General features: G+C 37.7%; 1 protein-coding gene across 1 annotated transcript in view; it reads left to right on the forward strand.

Moving 5' to 3' along the window:
• LOC103213058 (lysine-specific demethylase 5D-like) overlaps positions 1–22,290 on the forward strand; it is a 104,824-nt gene that overhangs the window by 73,506 nt on the left and 9,028 nt on the right. The window contains exons 11-17 of the mRNA XM_007958955.1: positions 13,289–13,470; positions 13,566–13,728; positions 18,819–18,938; positions 19,064–19,258; positions 19,531–19,712; positions 19,792–19,916; positions 20,041–20,188. Of these exons, the coding sequence (XP_007957146.1) occupies positions 13,289–13,470; positions 13,566–13,728; positions 18,819–18,938; positions 19,064–19,258; positions 19,531–19,712; positions 19,792–19,916; positions 20,041–20,188 (1,115 nt within the window). The remainder of the gene's footprint in view (positions 1–13,288; positions 13,471–13,565; positions 13,729–18,818; positions 18,939–19,063; positions 19,259–19,530; positions 19,713–19,791; positions 19,917–20,040; positions 20,189–22,290) is intronic.

Below are 22,290 nucleotides of genomic sequence, written 5' to 3' on the forward strand. Positions count from 1 at the left end.
TGTTATTTGCATTCTTTCCTTTTCCTTTGTTAAATTGCCAGTAGTTTCTTGGCTTAGTAATCTTCTCAAAGAAGAGATTTTGTTCTTGTTGATTTATTTTATTGTTTTATTGTTTTATCCTTGAGGTAACCATAGGCTTATTTTGCGATCCTTTCTTAATTGTTGGAGGTGTAGGGTTAAGGTATTGATTTTGGCTTACCGTTCTCTTTTGATGTGTGCATTTATTGCTATAAATTACCTCTGAGCACTGTTTTTTGCTGTATCCCCAAGGATTTTGGCATGTGGTGATTCCATTTGAGGAATTTTTTTTAATTTCTTTTTGTGTTTCTTCATTTACCCACTAATTTTTAATCATACTGTTACTCAGTTTTCACATTTGCTTTTTATTCTTTTATTTTACTGTTGTTGATTTCTGATTTTATAGTACTGTTTTCTGAGAAAATGCTTTATGTTTGTGTTTTTTTTTTTTTTTAATTAATCAAGGCTTGCTTTGTGTCCTAACATATGGTCTTATTTTACAGAATGTTCCTGTGTGCTGGAAAAGGATGTATATTGTGCTGTTGTTGAGTGAAGTGTTCATATATGTTTATAAGGCCATATTGGTTGATTGTGTTGTTTACTTCTGTGTCTTTGTGAGTTTGTTTCCATTTCTGTCCTTCATTAAAAGTGATTGTATTGATGTTGTCTACTATTATTGTGGCATCATATGTTTCTGTTTTCAGTACTATTAATCTTGGATTTATAAATTTTGGTGCTCTTTAATTAGGTGCATATTTATTTATTTATTATGGTTATGTCTTATTGGTCAGTTGACTTTTAATTCATTGTTAATGTCCTTCCTCACCAGCCACTCCTTGCAATCTATTTCTGTAGTGATACGACCTCAGAAACCCAGGAAGGGGTCGTTATGGGACAGGTGTGACTCAACAACAAAATGTCCTTCCTAGTCTCTTTGCTGGCTTTTGCCTTCAAGTCTGTTTTGTTAGAAATAAATATTGCAACTCTTTTGATTGCCATTTGCTTGATATTTTCTTCCCCCCAAGTTTTGAATTTTAGTCTTTTTTTGTTTTTGTGCCTAAATTGTATCTCTTGTAGATGGCATATTAATTAATGGGTCTTGTTTTCTTGTCCATACTGCAGCTCTCTGTCTCTTGATTTATGCACTTAATCCATTTACATGAAGTTATCAGCAATGACGAATTTATTTTTGTCATTTCATTGTGTGTATTTTCTGTGGTGCTGCTGATTTCTTTGTTCATAAAATTTTCTGTGATGCGCTCATTTTGTTTGTAGATTTTCTTCATTGCTATTGTTTTAGTATTTTCTACATATTTATGACTTTTTCTTATTTGATGAAGATTATTAATTTTCTTTGATATTATCTGTAAATTATTATTCTTTTCCCAAGTGTAAAATAGTCTGTTCTACCTGGAAATTGTCTTCACATTGCTCCATTGGAAAGTTCTGTAATTTCACTATTGATTGTAAGTGTCTGTTTACTTTGTAGTTGCCCTCTTTCACAAATCGACATTTCTGGGTCCCTGTTTTCAGTTTGGTAGGTTTATTTTTCTTTAAATATTTCTGTGTGTGTTGCCTTCTGGGTGATGTTGGCATGTATTAATCCCAGGTTGTTTGCTGTTGTTGGTTTTCTGTTCAAATGATTTCCTTTAGCATCTCTTACAAAACTGGTTTGGTTTTTACAAAGTCCCTTGATTTATCTGAAATTGCCCTAATTTTACCATCATATTTCAGGGACAGTTTTGCTGGGTATATAATTCTTGGGTGGAAATTTTTTTCTTTCTGAGTTTTATATGTGTATTTCATCATCTTCTCACCAAGAAATCAGAGGCTAGTCTTATTTGTTGACCTTTACAGGAAAGTTTTCATTTTTCCTAAGCTGCTTTCAGGAAAGCCTGTTTTTTTGCCTTTGATTTTGGCAAGTTTGATTATGATAATCTTGAGGATTTTTTTCTTGGGGGTCTATCTTGTTTGAGTTCATTGAACTTCTTGAATGTGTATCTTCTTGTCTTTCATCATGTGAGGGATGTTATCCTCCAACAGGTCTTTGACAATCTTCCTTTTGTTTGATTTCCTCTTCCTGGTGTGGCATTCTGATCACATTTAAGTTATATTCCTCTTGATGGTATCTCAGATAAATCCTAGGCTATATTTTTTTATGGTTTTATTTTCTTTTCCTGATTATTCCTGTAGTAAAGTGGTATTGAGAGATTTGTTCACACTCTTGGTAATTACATCCTATTGATTTGGTTCTACTCCTTTGTGCTCTGGATTTCTGTTTCTGTTTTTGTCAGTTTTATCCTTGTATTGTTATCCTAAATTATTCTATTTTGTCTGTTTTCTTTCATCTGTCTATCCGTTGAAGATAACCTCAATATAATTCTTTTGAATTCTTTATCAAGTAGTTCCAGTGCCATTTGTTTTTCAGGGAGGGTTTCTGGCTCTGTGTTTTGGTTCCTTGTTTGTACTACTTTATCAGTCTTTTTTGTGTGTGAACTGGGATTGTCTTTTGTCTCTGAGACAGTATGGTGGTGTATTTTCATTTAATTAATGGTTGTATATTGGTGTCTTTCGCTGAAGGTTGTTATTTTGATATATCTAGTCAAATGGGACTGATGCGCTACTCTGTTCACTAGTTTGTTAGTACTTAGGTGTTCATCACCTGTCTCCTAGTAGGTGTGACCGATGAAAATGTGTGCACAGATTTCTGTTCACTCTTTGTATAAAATAGTGGAGGGCAGTTTGTCCTGGTTTTGGCCACCATCTATCATTGATCAGTTGGTGAAGAAGTGGCCCTCAATTGGTTGGACTACAGGGAGTGTGGCTGTTGTTGGGTTGTGTGGACACAGTTGCTGATTCTTGGTAGGTGGGACAGAACAACAACAGTAAAAATTATAAAAATAAAAGAAGAAATACAAACAGCACAAAAGAAAAAAAGATTACTGAAAGAAAAGAAAACTGAATAAAAAATAACCACAAAATAAAAAGAAAATAACAACAAAGAGGAAAAAAAAATGTGAAGAAAAAAATAAAGGTAAGACAAAGAGAAAAAAATATAATCTGGGAAGGGTAAAAAAGCAAAGAAAGAGAATAGTAGAGGGGAAATAGCAAAAAGGAAAAACAACGGAGGAAAAAACAAAAAGAGAAAAAGAGGAAAGGAAAGATAAAAGAAAATAGGAAGCAGGGGGAAAAAAATAAAGTCAAAATTAGGGGAAGGAATGCCAAAAAAAGACAGTAGGGGTACCAGGCACCCAGGTGATACTCCTTCTGGCTGAGGAGGTGGTAGAAGGCAGGGCACCTGGTTCTGTGTGGTATCTCCTGCTGGCCTGAAAGGCAGCTAGATGTTTCCAGAAGTTTCTGCTAGCCCCAAAGGCTGCTGGAAACAGGGCTCCTAGTCTTAGAAGGAGTTCTTGCTGGTCCACAAGGAACCTGGGGCAATGGTGCCTAGTCCCAAATGCTACTCCTTCTAGGCCAAAAGGCAGATTGGAGCAGAGCACTTGGTCCAGAAAAATTTCTGCCAGCCCAGAGATGACTGGTTATGGACTGCTTGGTCCGAGAACAAGTTCCTGCTGGCCCAGAAGGTGGTTGGGAGCACAGATTCTCATCCAAGAACTAGTTCCTGCCTATCCAGAAGACATCTGGTTACAGGGTACCCAATCTGGGAAGGAATTCCTGCTAGCCCAGAAGGTGGGTGGGGGTAGGGGGTAGCTGCACCTCTGGTCACCAGAAGATGTGTGGAATAGTAGTAATCAGAGCAAGGTCACCAGGACTGGTGTGGGTCCTTGTGCAGTCCTTTGCGGAAAGCCGATTATTAGGTTGCCCTGATCAGAAGGCTGCATGCATAGATTAAGAATTGCTGCACTGTCAGGCCAATGGGCAGCTCACAACTCTGTATCCTGGTTTGCTGTTTCCATTCAGTTTCATTTAGTCAGTAATTGACTACCTCTTCATTCTTTCTTTTGAAGCTTAGCATTCCAGGATTATTATGTGTATGTGTTTCATTTGGTCTTAATTCTCTGTGTAGAGGGTCTGGGTAGCTTGTCTGCCTATTCTGCCACATTTCTGAAAGTCCTTTTAGTTATTTTCTAGCATTTTATTTCAATGCAAAGAACTCCAGAACTCTGTAGCATTTCTTGTAGAGGAGGTATTTTAACTTTGTATTCTATCCATTAAGTTTCTCTGAGAATGTCTGTATTTCTCTTTATGTATGGAAAGATTCTTTTGCTGCTTATGGAATTTGTGATTTAAATTTAAAATTTAAATCCAGCCCTTTAAATTTTTAATTCTACTGATGAGTGGCCTCCACGATCTTGAGTAAGAAATCAGCTGTAAATCTTAATATGAGGATCCCTGTTATATGTTGAGTCACTTCTCCCTTGCTCTTTCAAGAATCTCTCTCTGTCTCTGGCTTTTAGTAGTTGGATTATAATCTATTCTGGTGTGGATTTTACATGGAAGTATGTTAAGCTCCTTGTATTTGTAGAGCCATGCTTTTATCAAATTTGTGAGTTTTTAGCCATTTCTTCAAATATTCTTTCAGCCCCTTTTGCTCACTTCTTGTACTCCTGTTATGCATATGTTAGTGCACTGAATGAAGCCTAACAAGTTTCTTAGGCCCTGTCCATTTTCGTTATTCTTTTTTTTTCTCTTTGATTTAGGATAATCTCAGTTGGCCTGTTTTCAGTTTGGCTGCACTTTTATTTTGCATATGTAAATCTGTTGCCAAATTTATTACTGGATTTGTTTTACTTTGGTCATTTTACTTTGACCTCTAGAATTTGTTTGTTTCTTTTCACAATTTTCATTTTTATGCTGAAATTCTCTCTTTGCAGAGACATTGTTAAGCAGGTTCCTTTAATTTTTTGTCTGTGATTTCCATTATCTCTGTGTACATATTTAAGGTAGTTAATTTAGCCTTTTCTAGTTTGTCCAGTGCCTTTTCTTTAGGAGAAATTTGTATTTTGTTTGTTTTTTCCCCACCAGTAAATGAGCCATATTTTCATGTTCTCTTTGTATAACTACTACTTCTTTTTTTTTTTAATGTGAAAACTGAACATTTTCAGAATTTCTATGTGGTGACTCTGTAAATCAGCTATTCCATGCTCTGTATAGTGTACTTGTGTTTATTTCCTTACACTTTTCAGAATTATGTTTGTAAAGCTGTATTTGTTATTTTTGGTCTCTTAAATTTTTACTCTTTTAACTAAGGTGGCAGTTAGTGACTTGACACATTTTCCTTTTTTAAAATTGTGATATAGGTCAAAGATTACCAAGCAAATTGTTTTTAATTCAACAATTCATGCACATTTTGTTTTGTGACATTGATTGCAGTCTGTACAACATAAAAACACTTTTCCTACTTCGTGCCTGTGTTAATCATTTTCCTTCATTCTTCTTTCTTACTCATTCCTGCCTTCTTAGCTTTATCCTTGGGCACATACTGCTCTTTTGAACTCTCATATGTCTGATTGATCTAATGAGGGTGTTCCTCCCTGGTGATGGTGTTCATCTTATAGGATTGTCTCTTATCTGGCTGACAGTTGAAGCACAGGGTAAATTCAGTTCTAAGCTTGGGAGGTGTCTAAGGGTCATAGTTTCAGGTTTCACTAGTCTTATTGAATGAGTATATCTGAGTTTTATTCCACATTTTTTTCCCACTTGCTCTGGGACCTCCTGTTACAATCCCTTTCAGAACATTGACAGATTTCTTTATATGCTTGTAAAAATCCCACCTACCCCTGCCAGAAAAGGAAGGGGATAAAAAAAAAAAAGAAAATGTTTCTTTTCGCACGTTGTCTCTATTGGCAGACTCCTTTTATGCTTACCTTGGGTGTTTACAGTTCTGCTTCATTATTAACTTCCTGCTTGTGGAGAACTACATTGTCAAACAAAATTGAAAACATCATGATTTCTCAAGTAATTTCTAGCTTGTATTCTTGGCATGTGTGTGGCTGTCTACATAATATGTAGAATCTTTTCAAAGTCCTGTGCACCAAACTATCCCTCTCTCTAGCTTTTTTGACAGGCTAAAAAACAAATGGAAGAAATGATGACATTAAAAACGTGAACAAAAGATTCTAAAGGGTGACTCGAGAAGACAAAGTAGTGTTATAATGAAGTGTGCAAAGAGTGGGAGTTAAAACAGCAAAAGGAAAGAATATGCTTAGCATTTCTCAAGGTGAAAAAGCATAAGGAAAAAAGTTCAAGCCTCAGGTTATAATATTGAAGGATTCTGTGGGCAGAATATTGCACAACTTGAGAAGCATCTTGCAAAAAAGACATGGAGGCCACATCTTCTAACCTCCTCTAATTCCTATAAGAGGAAGACAGAATCACCATCAATAGCCCAAGGCCTATTCCTGCAAGGCCAGACATGGTGCCTCCCTCTAGCCCTTTCTCTGACTATTCCTCCCAAAGCACCCACCACTTCTCTCCTGGGTTCAATAATTTGCTGCATTGCACCAGGCTACAGCTCAAATTCAGGAAAAAATGCTCAATTTCTCTCCCAGCCCACCGTCTCAGCCAAGCCTCTCACAGTCTCTCCCCCAGCTGTGCATTTCCCTCAGTGTCTCTGCAATGTGTGTCTCTTGGGTCTCTTTCCCAGTAGCACGTATCTCTTTCAAGAGCATGTGTCTCTTTCAGCAGCATGTCTTCCTCAGCCAGCAGTCAGAGAGAGTTCTGCCTCTAGGAGGCCTCCTTTTGAGCCTGGCAGAGTGGTCAAACTCCTTTTGAGCCTGGCAGAGTGGTCAAAATCATAGCATCAGAACTCTAAGCACCAGGAGAGAGAGTGGGAACCTCCCAGAACATTGTTCTGTGCCACTTCCAACAGAAGTACTCCACATGGACAACTTTAGCTATCAGGAGTTCCTCAGTTGCTCATAGCAAATCCCACCTTGGAGTTTACAAAGACTTATGGGTAGAAAAGCCACACTGAGTAATTTACTACACTGCAGATCTAAAGAAGATAGAAGGAATACATAGTCATTGTATCGAAAAGAACTGGTTGACTTTCAACCATTTCAAGAGGTGGAGTATAAACAAGAACTGATAGCATTGAAGGAAGGTGTCCAGTCTTTAGCATAGGCATTGGTTTTAAAAAAAAGGTTCCAGAAGTGATGCAATAACACGAGATGGTTTAACAAGTGGATGCAACACTGAAAACAGCTACTCTTACATGCCAAGAAATTTGGAAGGCAGATACCTGACCAAACAAATAGAAGAAATATCTATTTGTGCCTATACCAAAGGCAATCCAACAGAATCCAGAAGCTATCGAACAATATCATCGTTACTACACACAAGTAAAATTTTACAGAACATAATTCAAAAAGAGTTGCAGCTGTGTGTCAACAGGGAGCTGCCAGAAATTCAAGCCAGTTTCAGAAGAGGATGTAGAACGAGGAATATCATTGGTGACATTAGGTGGATCTTGGCTGAAAGCAGAGACTAGATGGGTGTTTTTCTGTGCTTTACTGACTACACAAAGGTAGATCAAAACAGATTACAGATAATGTTATGAATAATAAGAACTCCAGAACACTTAAATTTGCTAAAGTAGAACCTGTACACAGGACAAGAGGCAGTCGTTCAAACAGAGCAGAATACTGTGTGGTTTATACGTAGGAAAGGTGTGTGTCATGATTATATTCCTTTGACATTTTTATTCAGTGTGTATGCATGCTGAGCACATAATCTGAGAAGCTGGGCTAAATGAAGACAAAGGCAGCATCAGAATTGGAGGAAGATTTATTAACTAGCTGTTACATGCAGAGAACACAGCCTTACTTGCTAAAAGTAAAGCTTTAAGCACTTAATGATGAAGCCTTCAGTATGGATTACACTTCAACATAAAGAAAGAGAAATCCTCACAACTTGGCCAGTAACCATTATGATAAATGGAGAAAATACTGCAGTTGTCAAGGCTTTCATTTTACTTAGATCCATGATCCATGCCTCTTGAAGGAACAGTCAGGAAATCAGACAATCTGTTGGCATTGGGCAAATCTGCTTCAAAAGACTTCTTTAAAGTGTTAAAAAAACATGTGACAGCTGGACAGTGTTGGCACAGAATACTGACTATACTCCATAGACTGCCAGAAGAATGAACTATTCTGTCTTGGAAAAAGTGTAGCCAGAATGCAAGGCTGCAAGACTTTGTTTCTATTTGGGACAAGTTATCAGAAGGGAGTACTCTATGGTAAAGGACATCATGATTAGTAAACCAGGTGGTCAGTGAAAAAGAGGAAGATCTTGAATAAATGAGATGGATTGACAGAGTAGCTACAACAATGGAGCCAGACATTGCAATGATGGTGAAGGACTGGATGGTGTTTCATTTTTTTGTATACTGAATTACTATGAGTAGGAACTTCCTTGACTTAACAAGAAGAAGAAACAGAAAACTATAAACTATTCACTGGGATGAAGAAAAATTGTTCCTGAGAAAGATCAGACATTGGAATTACTAAATGTCTTAGGGCATGTGCCATGATAAATACAACACAAGTGGATAGCTTTAAAGGACAGAAGTTTATTTTCTCCTAGTTCTGGATGTTGAAAGTCCAAATCAGAGTCTCAGCTATTGTGAGTCTCTTAGTTTCTAGTGTCTGTTAGCAGTTTTTGCCATTCTTTTCTGTGCCTTGCCATCTGTCTTCTCCTTATTATGGCTTTCTTTGTATGTGCTGGTCTTTTTGTAACTGAGAAGTGATTATGTTTTGGATCCACCCTATTCTGGCCCAACTTAATATAATAGAAGAAACCCCTATTTCAAAACAGTATCAAATCCACAGATTAGGTTTCGTACCTTTTTTTTTTTTAAATGTAGTTCAGTCCAGAACACTAGAAAAAGACACTAAATCAGCTGTTGTAAATATGCTAAAAAAGTTGAAGGAAGGTCATGGACAAAGTTAAAATGCCACTTTACTTTTCTGCTGTGTTTTAGTTACACTGCTGTTAATTGAGCATTATTTATCTGATTACTGAAAACTTTTCCCAGTTACCTCGAGTTTTGATAAAGCTGATTGTGACAATTTTTGCCTTTTTTTGTTGTTGTTGTTGTTTGTTTCTTAGAGTTTCCTTTCAGTCATTTTCCCTGATGTCTTTCCTTGGCTAACAGTCTGTTGATAACTCAAGTAAATCAGTAACTTACATTTAAAACAACAAACAAAAAGAATGATTCATTTTTAGGAATGTTTAGGAAATCGAGAGAAGTGAGAGCCCATAAGATCCTATGCAGTACCCAGTGTAATACTCACTTTTGACATGTTTGGTTGGTATTTTTCATCTGCCTTCCCCCAGTTCAATATATAGAGGCATATAAAAGGAGAATATGATTTGAGAAGATAAAATGAAGGTATGACATTATATTGTATAGAACTTTTAATCAGAGGCTTGACAGAGTATCTGGAGAATACCAAGCAACTGATAAAAGTAGAACAGTCCTGAAGGACATTTGTAAATACTTTTGTTTGTTTTAGGGTACAGCTGCATCTTTTGTTTGCTTTAATTTATTTTTTCAGTGAATGTTCACACAGCTGTTTAGGCTCTTATTTAGAAGTTTCTACAGAAGTTGTTTCGTGACATTAGTGACATTCTTCACAATGTTTAAACATTCTCATTATCCCCATTGTTCTGGTTACCTGAGTTCCGCTCTGACAAGAATATACCACAAATGGGATGGCCTTAACAAACAAGAGTTTATTCTTTCACAGTTTGGAGGCTTTAAGTCCAAATTCAAAGTGCCAGGCTCTGGGAGCTGGGTGAAAGCCCTTCAGCCTTGGGCTTTAGCTCTTCTTCTTGCTCCTGGCCCACTGAAGCTAGAGGCATCTCTTGACTCAGGCAGCTACTGGCTGCTGAGGCTAACAAGTCCAAGGTTGACAAACAACATGGCACAGTCCCATGTTACCAAACTACATGGCAGGCCATTAATTCAAGTTCATTGTAAGTCCCAAAGTCGGCAGAACATGGCAGGCTGCTGAATAAGGACATGGCTACATGCCGGGCCGGGTGAGGGGGCATAAGCTAGAGACCATTCGCCAAGGCTTCTGCTTATTATAGGAAGCATCACATTCCCTAAGGCCGCTACTCAGCTGCTCACAGTAGATTCCACCATGGAGTTGATTACCAGTCTCATCATGGGGAATACTGCATCCAGCTGCCAAGCTACTCAACCAGGCCCAGCCAAGTTGACACACAAACTGAACTACCACACCCATGCTAGTGGTTCTTTTTCCCTTCCCTCTTAACGGTCCTATCTTTGCTTTAAAGTAATTACTGTTTGGTCTATATTGTCAGAAGAAAGAGTGGGCAACCTGCTTCTGTAGTGACACTGCCTCAGAAATCCAAGGATGAATCTCTATGAGTCAGATTGACTCAATGGCAGTGAGTTTGGTTGTTTTGGTTTATTTTTGTGGTAGGTGCCATTGAGTGAGCTCCAACTCATGGCAGCTCTGTGTGTAACAGAATAAAATACTCCCTAGCCCTGCACCATCCTCACAATCTTTGCTATGCTTGAGCCCATCATTGCAACCACTGTGTTAGTCCATCTCCTGGAGGGTCTTGCCCTTTTTCACTGACACTCCATTTTACTAAGCATGGTATCCTTCTCTAGGGAATGGTCCCTTCTGACAACTTGAACAAAGTAAGTGAGACGCGGTCTGGCCATTCGTATTTCCTAGGAACATTCTGACTAATTTCTTCCAGGACAGATTTGTTTACTGTCTGATGGTCCATGGTATATTCTGTATTCTTTGTCAGTGCCATAATTCAAAGGCATCAACTCTTCTTTGATCTTCCTTGTTCATTCCTTATTCATTGTCTAGCTTTCCAGTGTGTATGAAGAGATTAAAAATAACTGTAGCCTGGGTCAGGTGCACTTTAGTCTTCAAAGTGACGTCTTTGCTCTTTAATGCTTTAAAGAGGTCTTTTCCATCAGATTTGCCCAATGCAGTACTATGCCTGATTAGTAGTTGGTGAGTAAATTTGAATATTAGTAGTATTAATTGGTCTGTCTTGTAGGCATATGGATATATCCTATCAGTGACAGCACTGTACTTCATGATAGTTCTTGAGATGTTCTTTTTGATAATGAGTTCAACACCATTTCTTTTCAATTTTTCATTCCCAGCATAGTAGATCACATAATTGTCTGATTCAGAATGGGGAGTAGTAGTCCATTTTAGCTCACTGATGCCTAAGATATTGATCTTTATGAGTTCCATTTTTTGAAAACTTCCAATTTTCCTAGATTCGTACTTTGTACATTCCACATTCTGATTATTAATGGATATTTCCAGCTGTTTGTTTCCATTTTGAGTCTTACCCCATCAGCACATGAAGCTTTACTCCGTCCCTGTCATTAAAGTCAACTCCACTTTGAGGAGGCGGCTGTCTTTCACTTGTTTTCTTAGTGTTTTCCATCCTGGGGTTCATCTTGTTTTACTGTTACCAGATAGTGTTTCATGACTGTTCTTAGAGGTTTTCAGGGACCACCATTTTTGGATGGCTCTGTCATTTTCTCAGTCTGTCTTTGGAAACTCCACTGAAACCTCTACACCACTGGTGACCCTGCTGATACTTGAAATGACAGTTGCATAGCCTCCAGCCTCACAGTAAATATACAAACCAGGACAGTACAATAGGCTGACAGACAAGTGGTGGTTTTGGTCTCTATAGGTGATTTTTTAAAGGTGCATCCAGTACTTCCAGGTAATATTTTTTGAGTCAGTTTTTTATGAAGCTATAAGATGACTTCAGAGGTTAATTTTAATTTAAGGTTTTGGAAGTATTTCAGGGCACTAGTCTTACGGATTCCTCTAATCTCATCCAGTCCAGTAAATCTGGATATTTAAAAAATTTTAACTTCTGTTCCACATTTTTCTCATTCTGTTAGGGTTCATCTGGTGTGACCCTGATTAGAATGGTGGTAGTAGTAGCTGGGCACCATCTATTTTGATCTCAGGGTAGATGAGGCCAGAGATTGTGTATTTGTCCTATAGACTACTTTCTTCTTTGAGTCTTTGGTTTCTTTCTTTATCTTTTACTTCAAATGAGTAGAGACCAATAGTTGTTTCTTAGATGGCTGCTCATAATATTTTAAGACCTCAGACACTGTTCACCAAACTAGAATGTAGAACTTATGAAGTGTATGCCAATTGACTGAGATGTTTCACAAAACTATACTCCCAGTCCTTCAGACCAGAAATCCACTGCTGTGTGGTATTTGGTGATATCTAAGAAGTATCTGTAATGGTTAGGAGCTGTGGTAGCATTGTGCCTATGGCACTTGACTGCTAACCACAAGGATGGCAGTTCAAACCCACCAGCCACTCCTTGGAAGAGAGATGGGACAAACTACTTCCATAGTGATACTGCCTTGGAAACCCAAGGAGGGGTCACTATGAGTTGGGTCCGACTCAACAGCACATAACAACATCTGTAACTGTGCCACCAGTGGGCTTTATTATATATATGAATATATGTGCATATAGTTACAGGAATGAATTTATATCCATACTTCATACTTAAATATATTTTTTGGTTGTTTTTGCTATTGTTTCAAAATTACATATGCCATAGCAGTTATTAGTATGTTCATTTTGTGTAATTTTTGGTGACGTTCATTTATCTTCATCAAGGTGTGGATATTTCATTCTGATTCAGTGTTCGCCTTCTCATTACCAAAATAATAAGTATGTACTATTTAGACAGTGAATCTAACTTCTCCAACCTCTCCCTCCATCCCTGGTAATTACCAGTGAAATTAGTTTCTATGTATTTGCTTGTTCATACTGTTTGGAACAGATGTACCTTAATCTGATTTAGGGATACTTAATCTTTGGGATTATAGCATCTTTTCCCCATAGCAGGTGAAAATTAATTCAGAAATCATAAGTGGACCTTCCAGTAGACCAAGGAGCTCAGGTGGCTTAGTGCCTAAGGCATTTAATTGCTAACCAGAGGGCTGGCTGGTAATTCAAACCCACCAGCCACTCCTCAGAAGGAAGACTGGGTAATCTACTTCCATAGAGATGCTGCCTTGGAAACCCAGGAAAGGGTTACTGTGAGTCAGAACCAACTTGATGGCAGTGTTTTTTTTTTTTTTTTTTTTTTTTTTTTTTGAGTAGAAAAGGAACACTGAGCTTTCATTACAAATTATAGCAAGTACCCTAATCTGAGAACACAGTTTTCTTCCTACATATGCCTGGCTCATTTTGTCTTTCTGCACCCATTCCTACTCCCTACCCATTTTGGCAAATCTCTCACCCAACAGGACTATGCAACCAGTGGTTGGAACCTGAATGTGATGCCTGTGTTGGAGCAGTCTGTTCTCTGTCACATCAATGCAGATATCTCAGGCATGAAGGTCCCGTGGCTTTATGTGGGCATGGTATTCTCAGCATTTTGTTGGCATATTGAGGATCACTGGAGTTACTCCATTAACTACCTTCACTGGTGAGCAGGATCGCAATGGCTGGCATGGGTGTCAGTGTGCTCCACATATACAAGGATGTGACTAGAGTTATGTGTCTTCCTCTCTATCTGAGCAGGGGTGAGCCGAAGACCTGGTATGGGGTACCTTCACTGGCAGCAGAACATTTGGAGGAGGTGATGAAGAGGCTGACACCTGAGCTGTTTGATAGCCAGCCTGACCTCCTGCACCAGCTTGTTACTCTCATGAATCCCAATATACTCATGTCCCATGGTGTGCCAGTGAGTACCTGGAAATGAGGCAGGGGAAAAAAACACTTTCAATACCTGTCCTGGGGGCAGAAATAGATTATGATAACTTAGTTTTAATGGAAATAAGTTATGTACATTTTACTATGGATGCTAGGTATAATTAATGTCATACTTCTCTTTTTCCATTCAGTAAGGTGAGATTCTTTGTATACCAATAGGGTATTTTTAAGAGGAAGAGAAAGGAGAGATCACCATATTACTTAGCAGCATAAAAGTAAAAATCTGGCGTCTGGTGCATTAGTTTTTCTAATGTTTATTATTTCCTTTTGTTTTATTTACTTCAATTTGTTCTATTTTGAGTTTGCTGAAGTGGAAGGTTAGATTACTGAATTTAGATATTCTTTTCTAATACATACATTCATTGTAATACATTTCTTCCAAGCACCACTGCTTGGTATCTTACAAATTTTGATGTTATAATTTCAGTTTCATTTCATTCAAAATATTTTTATTTTTATCTCCTGGATCTGTGATTTGATTCCCTTTTGCTTTGTATTTAAAAGAAGTATGTTGTTAGTTTCCTAGTATTTAAAAAATTTCCAGCTACATCCCTATTATTGATTTCTAGTTTAATTCCTTTGTGATTTGAGAGCTATATATATTGTATGATTTTGCCTTCTTAAATTTGTTAAGGTTTTGTGGCCCAGATTGAGGTCTGTTTTGAATAGTGTTCCATGTGAGTTGAGAACTCACATGTGTATTCTACATTTCATTTGATAAAGTATCCCATAAATGTCATTTATATCCAGTTAATTGATGATTTCTCTTCAGTTAGAGCCTTACTGATTTTCTGCCTCTAGATCTGTGATAGACAGATATTACTGATAGAGGGGTGTTACTGAAGACTTCAACTTATTATCACTTAGTCCTCCAAGTGAGTTATACATTTGCAGCACCCAAAGGCTCCAAGGAAAGTCTATTGGTGACAAATTATAGTTTGTGTCTCCTTGCAGTTCTTGTTTTACATCACATATTTTAGCACTGTTGTTTATTAAACACATGTATGTTAAAGATTGTTACACCTTTTATCATTGACCCGTTACCATTGTATAATTTCCTAATAAGTTTCCTTGCTCTGAAATCTTTTTTCTGAAATTAATATAGTTACTCCAGATTTCTTTGAATAGTGTTAATATCCCTTTTCTTTTAATATATTTGTCTTTATATTTAAAGTGAGATTCTTCTATACTTATAGACAATATGTAATTTGGTCTTGATTTCTTTCTTTTTTAATCCACTGTGATGGATTAATGTCTCTAATAAATGTCATATTTTAGCCCTTCACATTAAGTGCGTCTTGATCTATTGAATTAACAATAACTTTTTCTGCTTGTTCCTGTGTTCTTTGTCTATATTTCTTTTTTTAATTCTTCCTGTCCCCTTTTTTATTTCTTTCTTTGATTTTACATAAGTCTGTTTGTATGATTCTGTTTTCTCTCCTCAAAATACCAGTTAAACATCAGTGAAACTTTCTATTAATTGTATTTAATTGCATTTACAAATAATTAATTCCTTTTACAACTAATACAGGCTCACCTTCAAATAACATTATATATACCTTCATGATTACTTCAGGTACCTTACCACAAAATATTCCTGATGCTTCCTCCTCATCTGTTATAACTTTGGTATTATTGTATGCCATTGAGTTGATTTCAAATTATGGTGATCCCATGTGACTGTCCCATAAAGATATTCTTGGGCTGTAGTCTCTATGGGACCAGATCACCAGGGCTTTGCTTCTGCAGATGTGCTTAGGGTTTCAAACTACCAGCCTTTTGGTTAATAGCCAAGTAATTTAACCATTGCATCACTAGGGCCATAATCTGTAATTGTTGGTATTTGTATTTTAAATTGTTGGATCAGTTAAGAATAAAAAAGATGAAAATATTTTATTTTATAAACTTCATGTATTCTTCCTCTAATACTTTTCCTTTCTTTCTGCATTTCTGGCCTATGTAATCTTCCTTATCTCTGAAGAACATCTTTTAATGTTTTTTGTAAGTCATGTCTAAGAATCATTTGCCGTTGAGTTTACCTGACTTCTGACAGCCCAGTATATGTAAGAGTGGAACCTCCACAGGGTTTCAGGAGCTGATTTTTTGCAAGGTAAATTACTAGATTTTTCTTTTGATGTGAATCTGGGTTAACTTAATCCTCCAAGTGAGTTATACATTTGCAGCACCCAAAGGCTCCAAGGAAAGTCTACCGGTGACAAATTCTATTAATTATTGTGTTTCTGAACAAAAAGGTATTTTCACTTTTGAAGTATAATCTCACTGGATACAGAATTACAAATTTGGTTTTTCCCCTAGGACTTTAAGTATTTTAGTCCACTCTATTTTTATTTGCATGGTTTTTGAAGAGAAGTTTAATGTAATTATTGTTGTTTATAGAGAAAGTGTTTGTTCCCCTGGCCTCTTTCAAGATTTTCCCTTTTTACTAATTTTCTGCAGATTAAGTATAGTATTTCTAGTTGTAGATTTTTTTTGGCAATTATCCTGATTAGTGTCCACTGGGATTCCTGGATCTGTGATTTGGTGTTCATCAACAGTTTTAGAAAATTCTTGGTTAAGAATTTTAGTGGAAGGAAAGTATTATTTTAAATATTTCTTCTGTTTTCCCTTTTGCTTCTCCTTTCTCATTACTGAGACACCTTTTGTAATTAAACCACAGCTTTTGAATATCTGTTCTTTTTCAGTCTTTTTTCTCTTTCCTTTTCAGTTTGAGTAACTGGGCATTCTACTTCTGTAGGGATACCATCTGGGAAACCCAAGGAAGTGACACTATGAGTGAGATCTGACGCAACAGCAGTGAGAGTTTCTACTGACCTGTCTTCTAGCTTGCTGATTTTTCCCTCTCTCATGTCCAATCTAATGAACCCATCAAGAACATTCCTCATTTCTGTTACAGTGTGTTTGATTTCTCACATTTTCTTGGAGTGTTTTTTTGCTTAGATTTCATCTGTTCTTGCATGTTACACTTTTTAGAGTCCTTAGCATAATATTAATCATTGTTGTTCTTGTTTGGTACTATCAAGTCAGGTAGGTTGTAACTCACTGTAGCCCTATGGGCAACAGTATGAAACACTGTCTGTGCCATCCTCAGTGTTTGCTATGTTTGAACCCATAGGTGCAGCCACTGTGTCAAATCTGTTTCACTCAGGGTCTTTCCCTTTTTCACTGACTGTTTTTCACTAAGCTTTTACTAAGGTTCTTCAAGGACTAACCCCTCTTGATAATATGTACAAATGTGTGAAAGGACGTCTTCCCATCTTTGATTTTAAGCAGCATTCTACTTCCAAGACAGATTGGTTCCTTCTCATGGAAGTCCATGATATAGTCAGTATTTTTCACCTACACAATATTTCAAAGGCATCAAGTCTTCTTCAGTTTCCTTATTCATTGTCCAGCTTTTACATGTATATTTGATGATTGAAAATACTGTGACTTGGAGTAGCTGTACCTTGGAGTAGATGTCCTCAGAGTGACATCTTTGCTTTTTAACACTGTAAAGAGATCTTTTGCCCAGTGCGGTAAGTTGTTTGCTATATCAAATCCTGGTCTGGTAATTCCATATTCTCTGCCACTCAGTCTTACTACTATATTTGCTCTGTCTCTTCATACTGTGTTTGCTGCATTTTAGCCTGCCTTGTAATTTTCTGTGTGAAAGCTGTACATGATGTATTATTGTTACTGTTATGTGCCATCGAGTCGGACCCGACTCATAGCGACCCCTCCTTGGGTTTCTGAGGCAGTATCACTACGGAAGTAGATTGCCCCATCTTCCTTCCAAGGATTGGCTGGTGGGTTTGAACGACCAGCCTTCTGGTTAGCAGTCATGTGCCGTAGGCACTATACTACCAGAGTTCCCACATGATGTATTAAGTAAGAGGAACTATGATGATATTTTGTTGTAAAGTTCGTTGATAATGTGGTGGTAACATATTAGCAGAAGGAAAATACTCTGTTCTTTAGGTTTCAGTCTTTTAGTGAACCTTTTGCTGCTGTGTCATGACTGTTAAAAGTGCTTCTTGGCTTTCCTCCCCACCCCACCTTCTATCCTTACCTGAAACTAGAAGATAAGAAGGTTCTGAAATTGGACATGAGGTCCTTTTCCTCATGTCCAAACATAAAATGGACTATAGATTTTTATTTACCTTTCCTTACCCTCCATAGAATGGAGCTGGAGTTTGGCAGTTCTCCTCCCCCATGTGGAAGGCTAAGGTATGCTGAAGGTAGTTATTTCCCCTCCTGTAAGTCAGTTGTACCCATACCTCCATGGCTCTGGTAAACCCCCTTTAGGGCAGACTGTAGTCAAAGATAGCAGAGCATTTTTACAATTTTATTGTAACTTTTCCTCTCTCCTTGCTAGCAGTATAAAGGGCTTTTTCTTTCAGTTTCACAGTAAAAAGCTGGCTTCTGGAGGTGAAACTTGAAAGTATGGAGGCTTGCCCTACAGCTGGGCCTCCAGAAATCTTTAGAAAACTTAGTTGTTTATCCTTAAAAGATAACTGCATGATGCTGGATCTGGGTCTGAGTCCAGGTCCAGCCATGAAGTGGAATATGGTGTTTTCACCTCTCAGTAAACTGAAATTCTGTTTAATAATTTGTCTGCTCATATTTGGGGGTTATGGTTTGCTCTTTGACCTCAGTTGTCTGATGGCTCTAAGAAGAGCTCTATATTTTTAAGTGTTTAACTTGTTTTTCCTGACGATAAGAGGCATGGACTATTGATTTCCTTACTTACTAGATTGGAAATGGAAAATCCACTTCCTGGATTTTAAAATTTACGTTTCTTTCTTTACTAAAGAAGTTTAACATCTCTTCATATATGTATAGACTGTATTTCCTTCTTTAATTGTACACCTTTTTCTTTGCATGTTTCTCTTAAGTCATCTTAACCTTTCCATTTTTTTTCTCTCTATTATAACTTACATGAAGATAGAATCTACGTCCTTTGCACCTCACTACATTTAGAACAAGATTCAAAGATATTCTAAAATCCACATCCCCTATTACTTCTAAGCCACATAGCTTCTGTTTTATTTCTTCTTTCAGGTTGTCCGTACAAACCAGTGTGCTGGAGAATTTGTCATCACTTTTCCCCGTGCTTACCATAGTGGTTTCAACCAAGGCTACAACTTTGCTGAAGCTGTCAACTTTTGCACTGCTGACTGGGTGAGTGTGCAGTGCAGTCAGCAGGAAAGCAGAAATGCATTAAGATCATGGGTAGTTATAATTGAGGAGAAGCTAAGGCACTTTGGTCTTTAGATGGCCACACACAACCTTGAACCCTTCTACAGCTGCCTATTGGACGCCAGTGTATTGAACACTACCGCCGTCTTCGGCGATACTGTGTCTTCTCCCATGAGGAACTCATCTGCAAGATGGCTGCATTCCCAGAGAAGCTGGATCTGAATCTGGCAGTGGCTGTGCATAAGGAGATGTTCATTATGGTACAGGAGGAGCGACGTCTACGAAAGGCCCTGTTGGAGAAGGTGGGTGGTGGGAAGCAAGGCTTTGTAATTCAGTAAAGTAGATTGTAGTAGAGAGAGATGGATGAAGATTCAATAAGCATTGTATGCCTCAACTCTAGGTCATACATTTTGATAAAGATAAACAGAAACTATGTGTTTGTATTTTTTTCTTCCACTTTCTCTACAGCTATCTTACAAGGTTGAGCCCACAGTTGGGCTCCTTTTTGGCTGAGGTGGGGTGTCCACAACTCTGCTCGTAGTCTTTACAGTGTGTGTGGGTTGAACACCCCCAGGGTATCACGGAGGCTGAGCGAGAGGCTTTTGAATTGCTCCCGGATGATGAGCGTCAATGTATCAAGTGCAAGACCACATGCTTCCTATCAGCCTTGGCCTGCTATGACTGCCCAGACTGCCTTGTATGCCTTTCCCACATCAATGATCTCTGCCAGTGCTCCAGTAGCCGGCAGTACTTGCGGTGAGCATGGTGCCTGTATATAGAGAAGATTGGGTAATGAGGAGGATGCAGAATTGGGCCAAATGTTCTCTTCCTCTAGGTATCGGTACACCTTGGATGAACTCCCTGCCATGCTGCAAAAACTAAAAGTTCGGGCTGAGTCTTTTGACACCTGGGCCAACAAAGTGCGAGTCGCCCTGGAGGTGGAGGATGGTCGGAAGCGCAGTGAGTGATGGAGGGATAGAAGGACCCCATGAGCAAGGCTTCTTTATTTGGTGTGGTTGATTTGTCTTGTCTTCCTCTATTTTTTTCATAACGCTTTACTCTTTGTACTTTTACTATTTTCTAGGTTTTGAAGAGTTGAGGGCACTGGAGTGTGAGGCCCATGAGAGAAGATTTCCTAATAGTGAGCTGCTATACCAACTAAAGAACTGCCTGAAAAAAGCAGAGGCTTATGTTTCCCAAGTCCTAGGTCTGGTTAGTGGCCAGGAGGCTAGGTATGTTAGAGGAGAGGACGGAAATAGGTGTTTAAAATGTGTGAAGAAAATAGATACGTTATAAATACTCAGCATAAATTATACTATGTTCATGTGGCCCTAATGGAGGCAAAAACAGATCATCTCATTAAAGAAGCTTGTTTTCAGTGAGAGTGGTAGGAAAGGCATGAACAGAATAAGTGTATAAAATGAACTACACATCATTTAAAATGGACAGTTTCAGATGTAGTTCAGACTTCACCTAGAAGAGCAGTGGTAATCAATACGCAATCAAAAAATTGTAGTCCAGCCCTGTTTGTAAACACATCTTGTAAAAGTGTTCATCAGAATTTATACAAAGAATTGTTGGCTGTTTAGGTGAAGAAAATTTTAGAGTTAAAAAAACTTGAAGTTTTATTTATTGATGATCTCAAATATGTATAAGATGCATTAACTTTTTAGATCTGAAAGTAAAGTTAATCGTTATATATTTATAAAACTTTTTTTTAAGTTTTAGGCACATGTAGAAATAGTTGTTAAATACAGTGTCAAAGTGGATTACATGTTTTGTTTTGTTTTTTAATATATATGTATTCCTTTTTTTTTTTCAATTAAACAATGTGACCAGACCAAAAACCCACTGCCATCAGGTTGGTTCTGATTCCTAGTGAGAGCCTTGTTGGGTTTTCAAGGCTGTAAATCTTCATGGGAACAGACTGCCACATCTTCCTCCCTTGGAGCAGCTGGTGGGTTTGAACCACCAGCATTACAGTTAGCTAGATACCTTACACATTATGCTACCAGAGCGTCTTAAATATGTTGCAGCAGTAATTAACTTTAGATAAGCAGGGCAGTTAGTTGTAGTGTCAGAATAAAAGCATCAAACAGGTAAAGTAACCTGTCATTCCAGTTTCTACTTGAGAATTTCACCAAAGCTTAGGCAAGATTTTGAGGAAAAAGATTTAAAAAACTTGGAATTAGAGAAGTACATAGTTCATTATTTCAGACCAGTTTGGGGAATAGATGAAACAGAGTAAGAGAGGACGTGATTTAAAAACCTATAAAAATTATCCCATCAAGATGTAACTTCTCTGAGCTATAACAAAACTTCAGGAGATTATATTTGCCTTTCTTTATCACCTGGATATTCAGTACCTACCAGCCACCAAAACCAACTCACTACTGCCAAGTGAGATCCAACTAATAGCAACCTCTCTTTGGGTTTCTGAGTATCTCTATGGAAGTAGATTGCCCAGACTTCCTTCTGAAGAGTGGCTGGTGGGTTTGAATCTCCAGCCTTCTAGTTAGCAGTCAGATGCCTTAGGCACTATGCCACCTAGTCTAGTAAATTTCCTTTGATTTTGTCTTCATTCACAGTACATCATTTCAAACATTCTTAATATTCTTAAATATTCTGCTTGTCTTCTACGCCCTATTTCTTGGTGATACGGAGGTTAAAAACTCTAGAAGAAACTCACTTTTCATAGATAACTCCTTTCTCTGGTTCAAAAGAAGGGCAATTTTCCCATCTTGATCAAGTGATTTCAGATTTTAGTACTTATGATCATAATTTATCTTAGGTTCTTCTCATTCTTCTAACTTCTTGACTTCTTCATTTCTTCCTGATATAGACATATATACTGAAGAATACATCTTAGAACTTACTAATTGGAATTGTTCCACTTCTAGCATAATGAATTTTATTTCATATTCTTCCCTTGTCTAGAATATATCCATTCTTTGACCCTTTCATATTGTTACACTGTGCTCCTTATTTCTTTACCCCCTTCCATTGTATTTTGCTCAAAATGTCTTGAACTTAATTTTCACATTTAATTTCTGGGTTAATAACAGATTTATTATCATAAATCTTACTGTGAAATCTATTATTGCCATCTCTTTTTGGCTGTTTTTATTTTTCTAACTCTTTATTTCAACCTTCTCACATCTCATTGAATTTCTGAAGAACAGAAAGTATCTATACAGGCGATTTCACAGTTTTGTTCTCCTAAGTATAAGGGGGCAGTTTAAGCATAGGTACTGAAACAAGGCGGGCTTGTGCTTACTCACTGATCTGCACTGAACACGTTCCCTTGTTACCCTACCGAGAGGGACCAGGTCTT

The sequence above is a fragment of the Orycteropus afer genome, unplaced genomic scaffold, assembly GCF_000298275.1.
Source record: "Orycteropus afer afer isolate SDZICR_OR568_19922 unplaced genomic scaffold, OryAfe1.0 scaffold01240, whole genome shotgun sequence".
NCBI lineage: Eukaryota > Metazoa > Chordata > Mammalia > Tubulidentata > Orycteropodidae > Orycteropus > Orycteropus afer.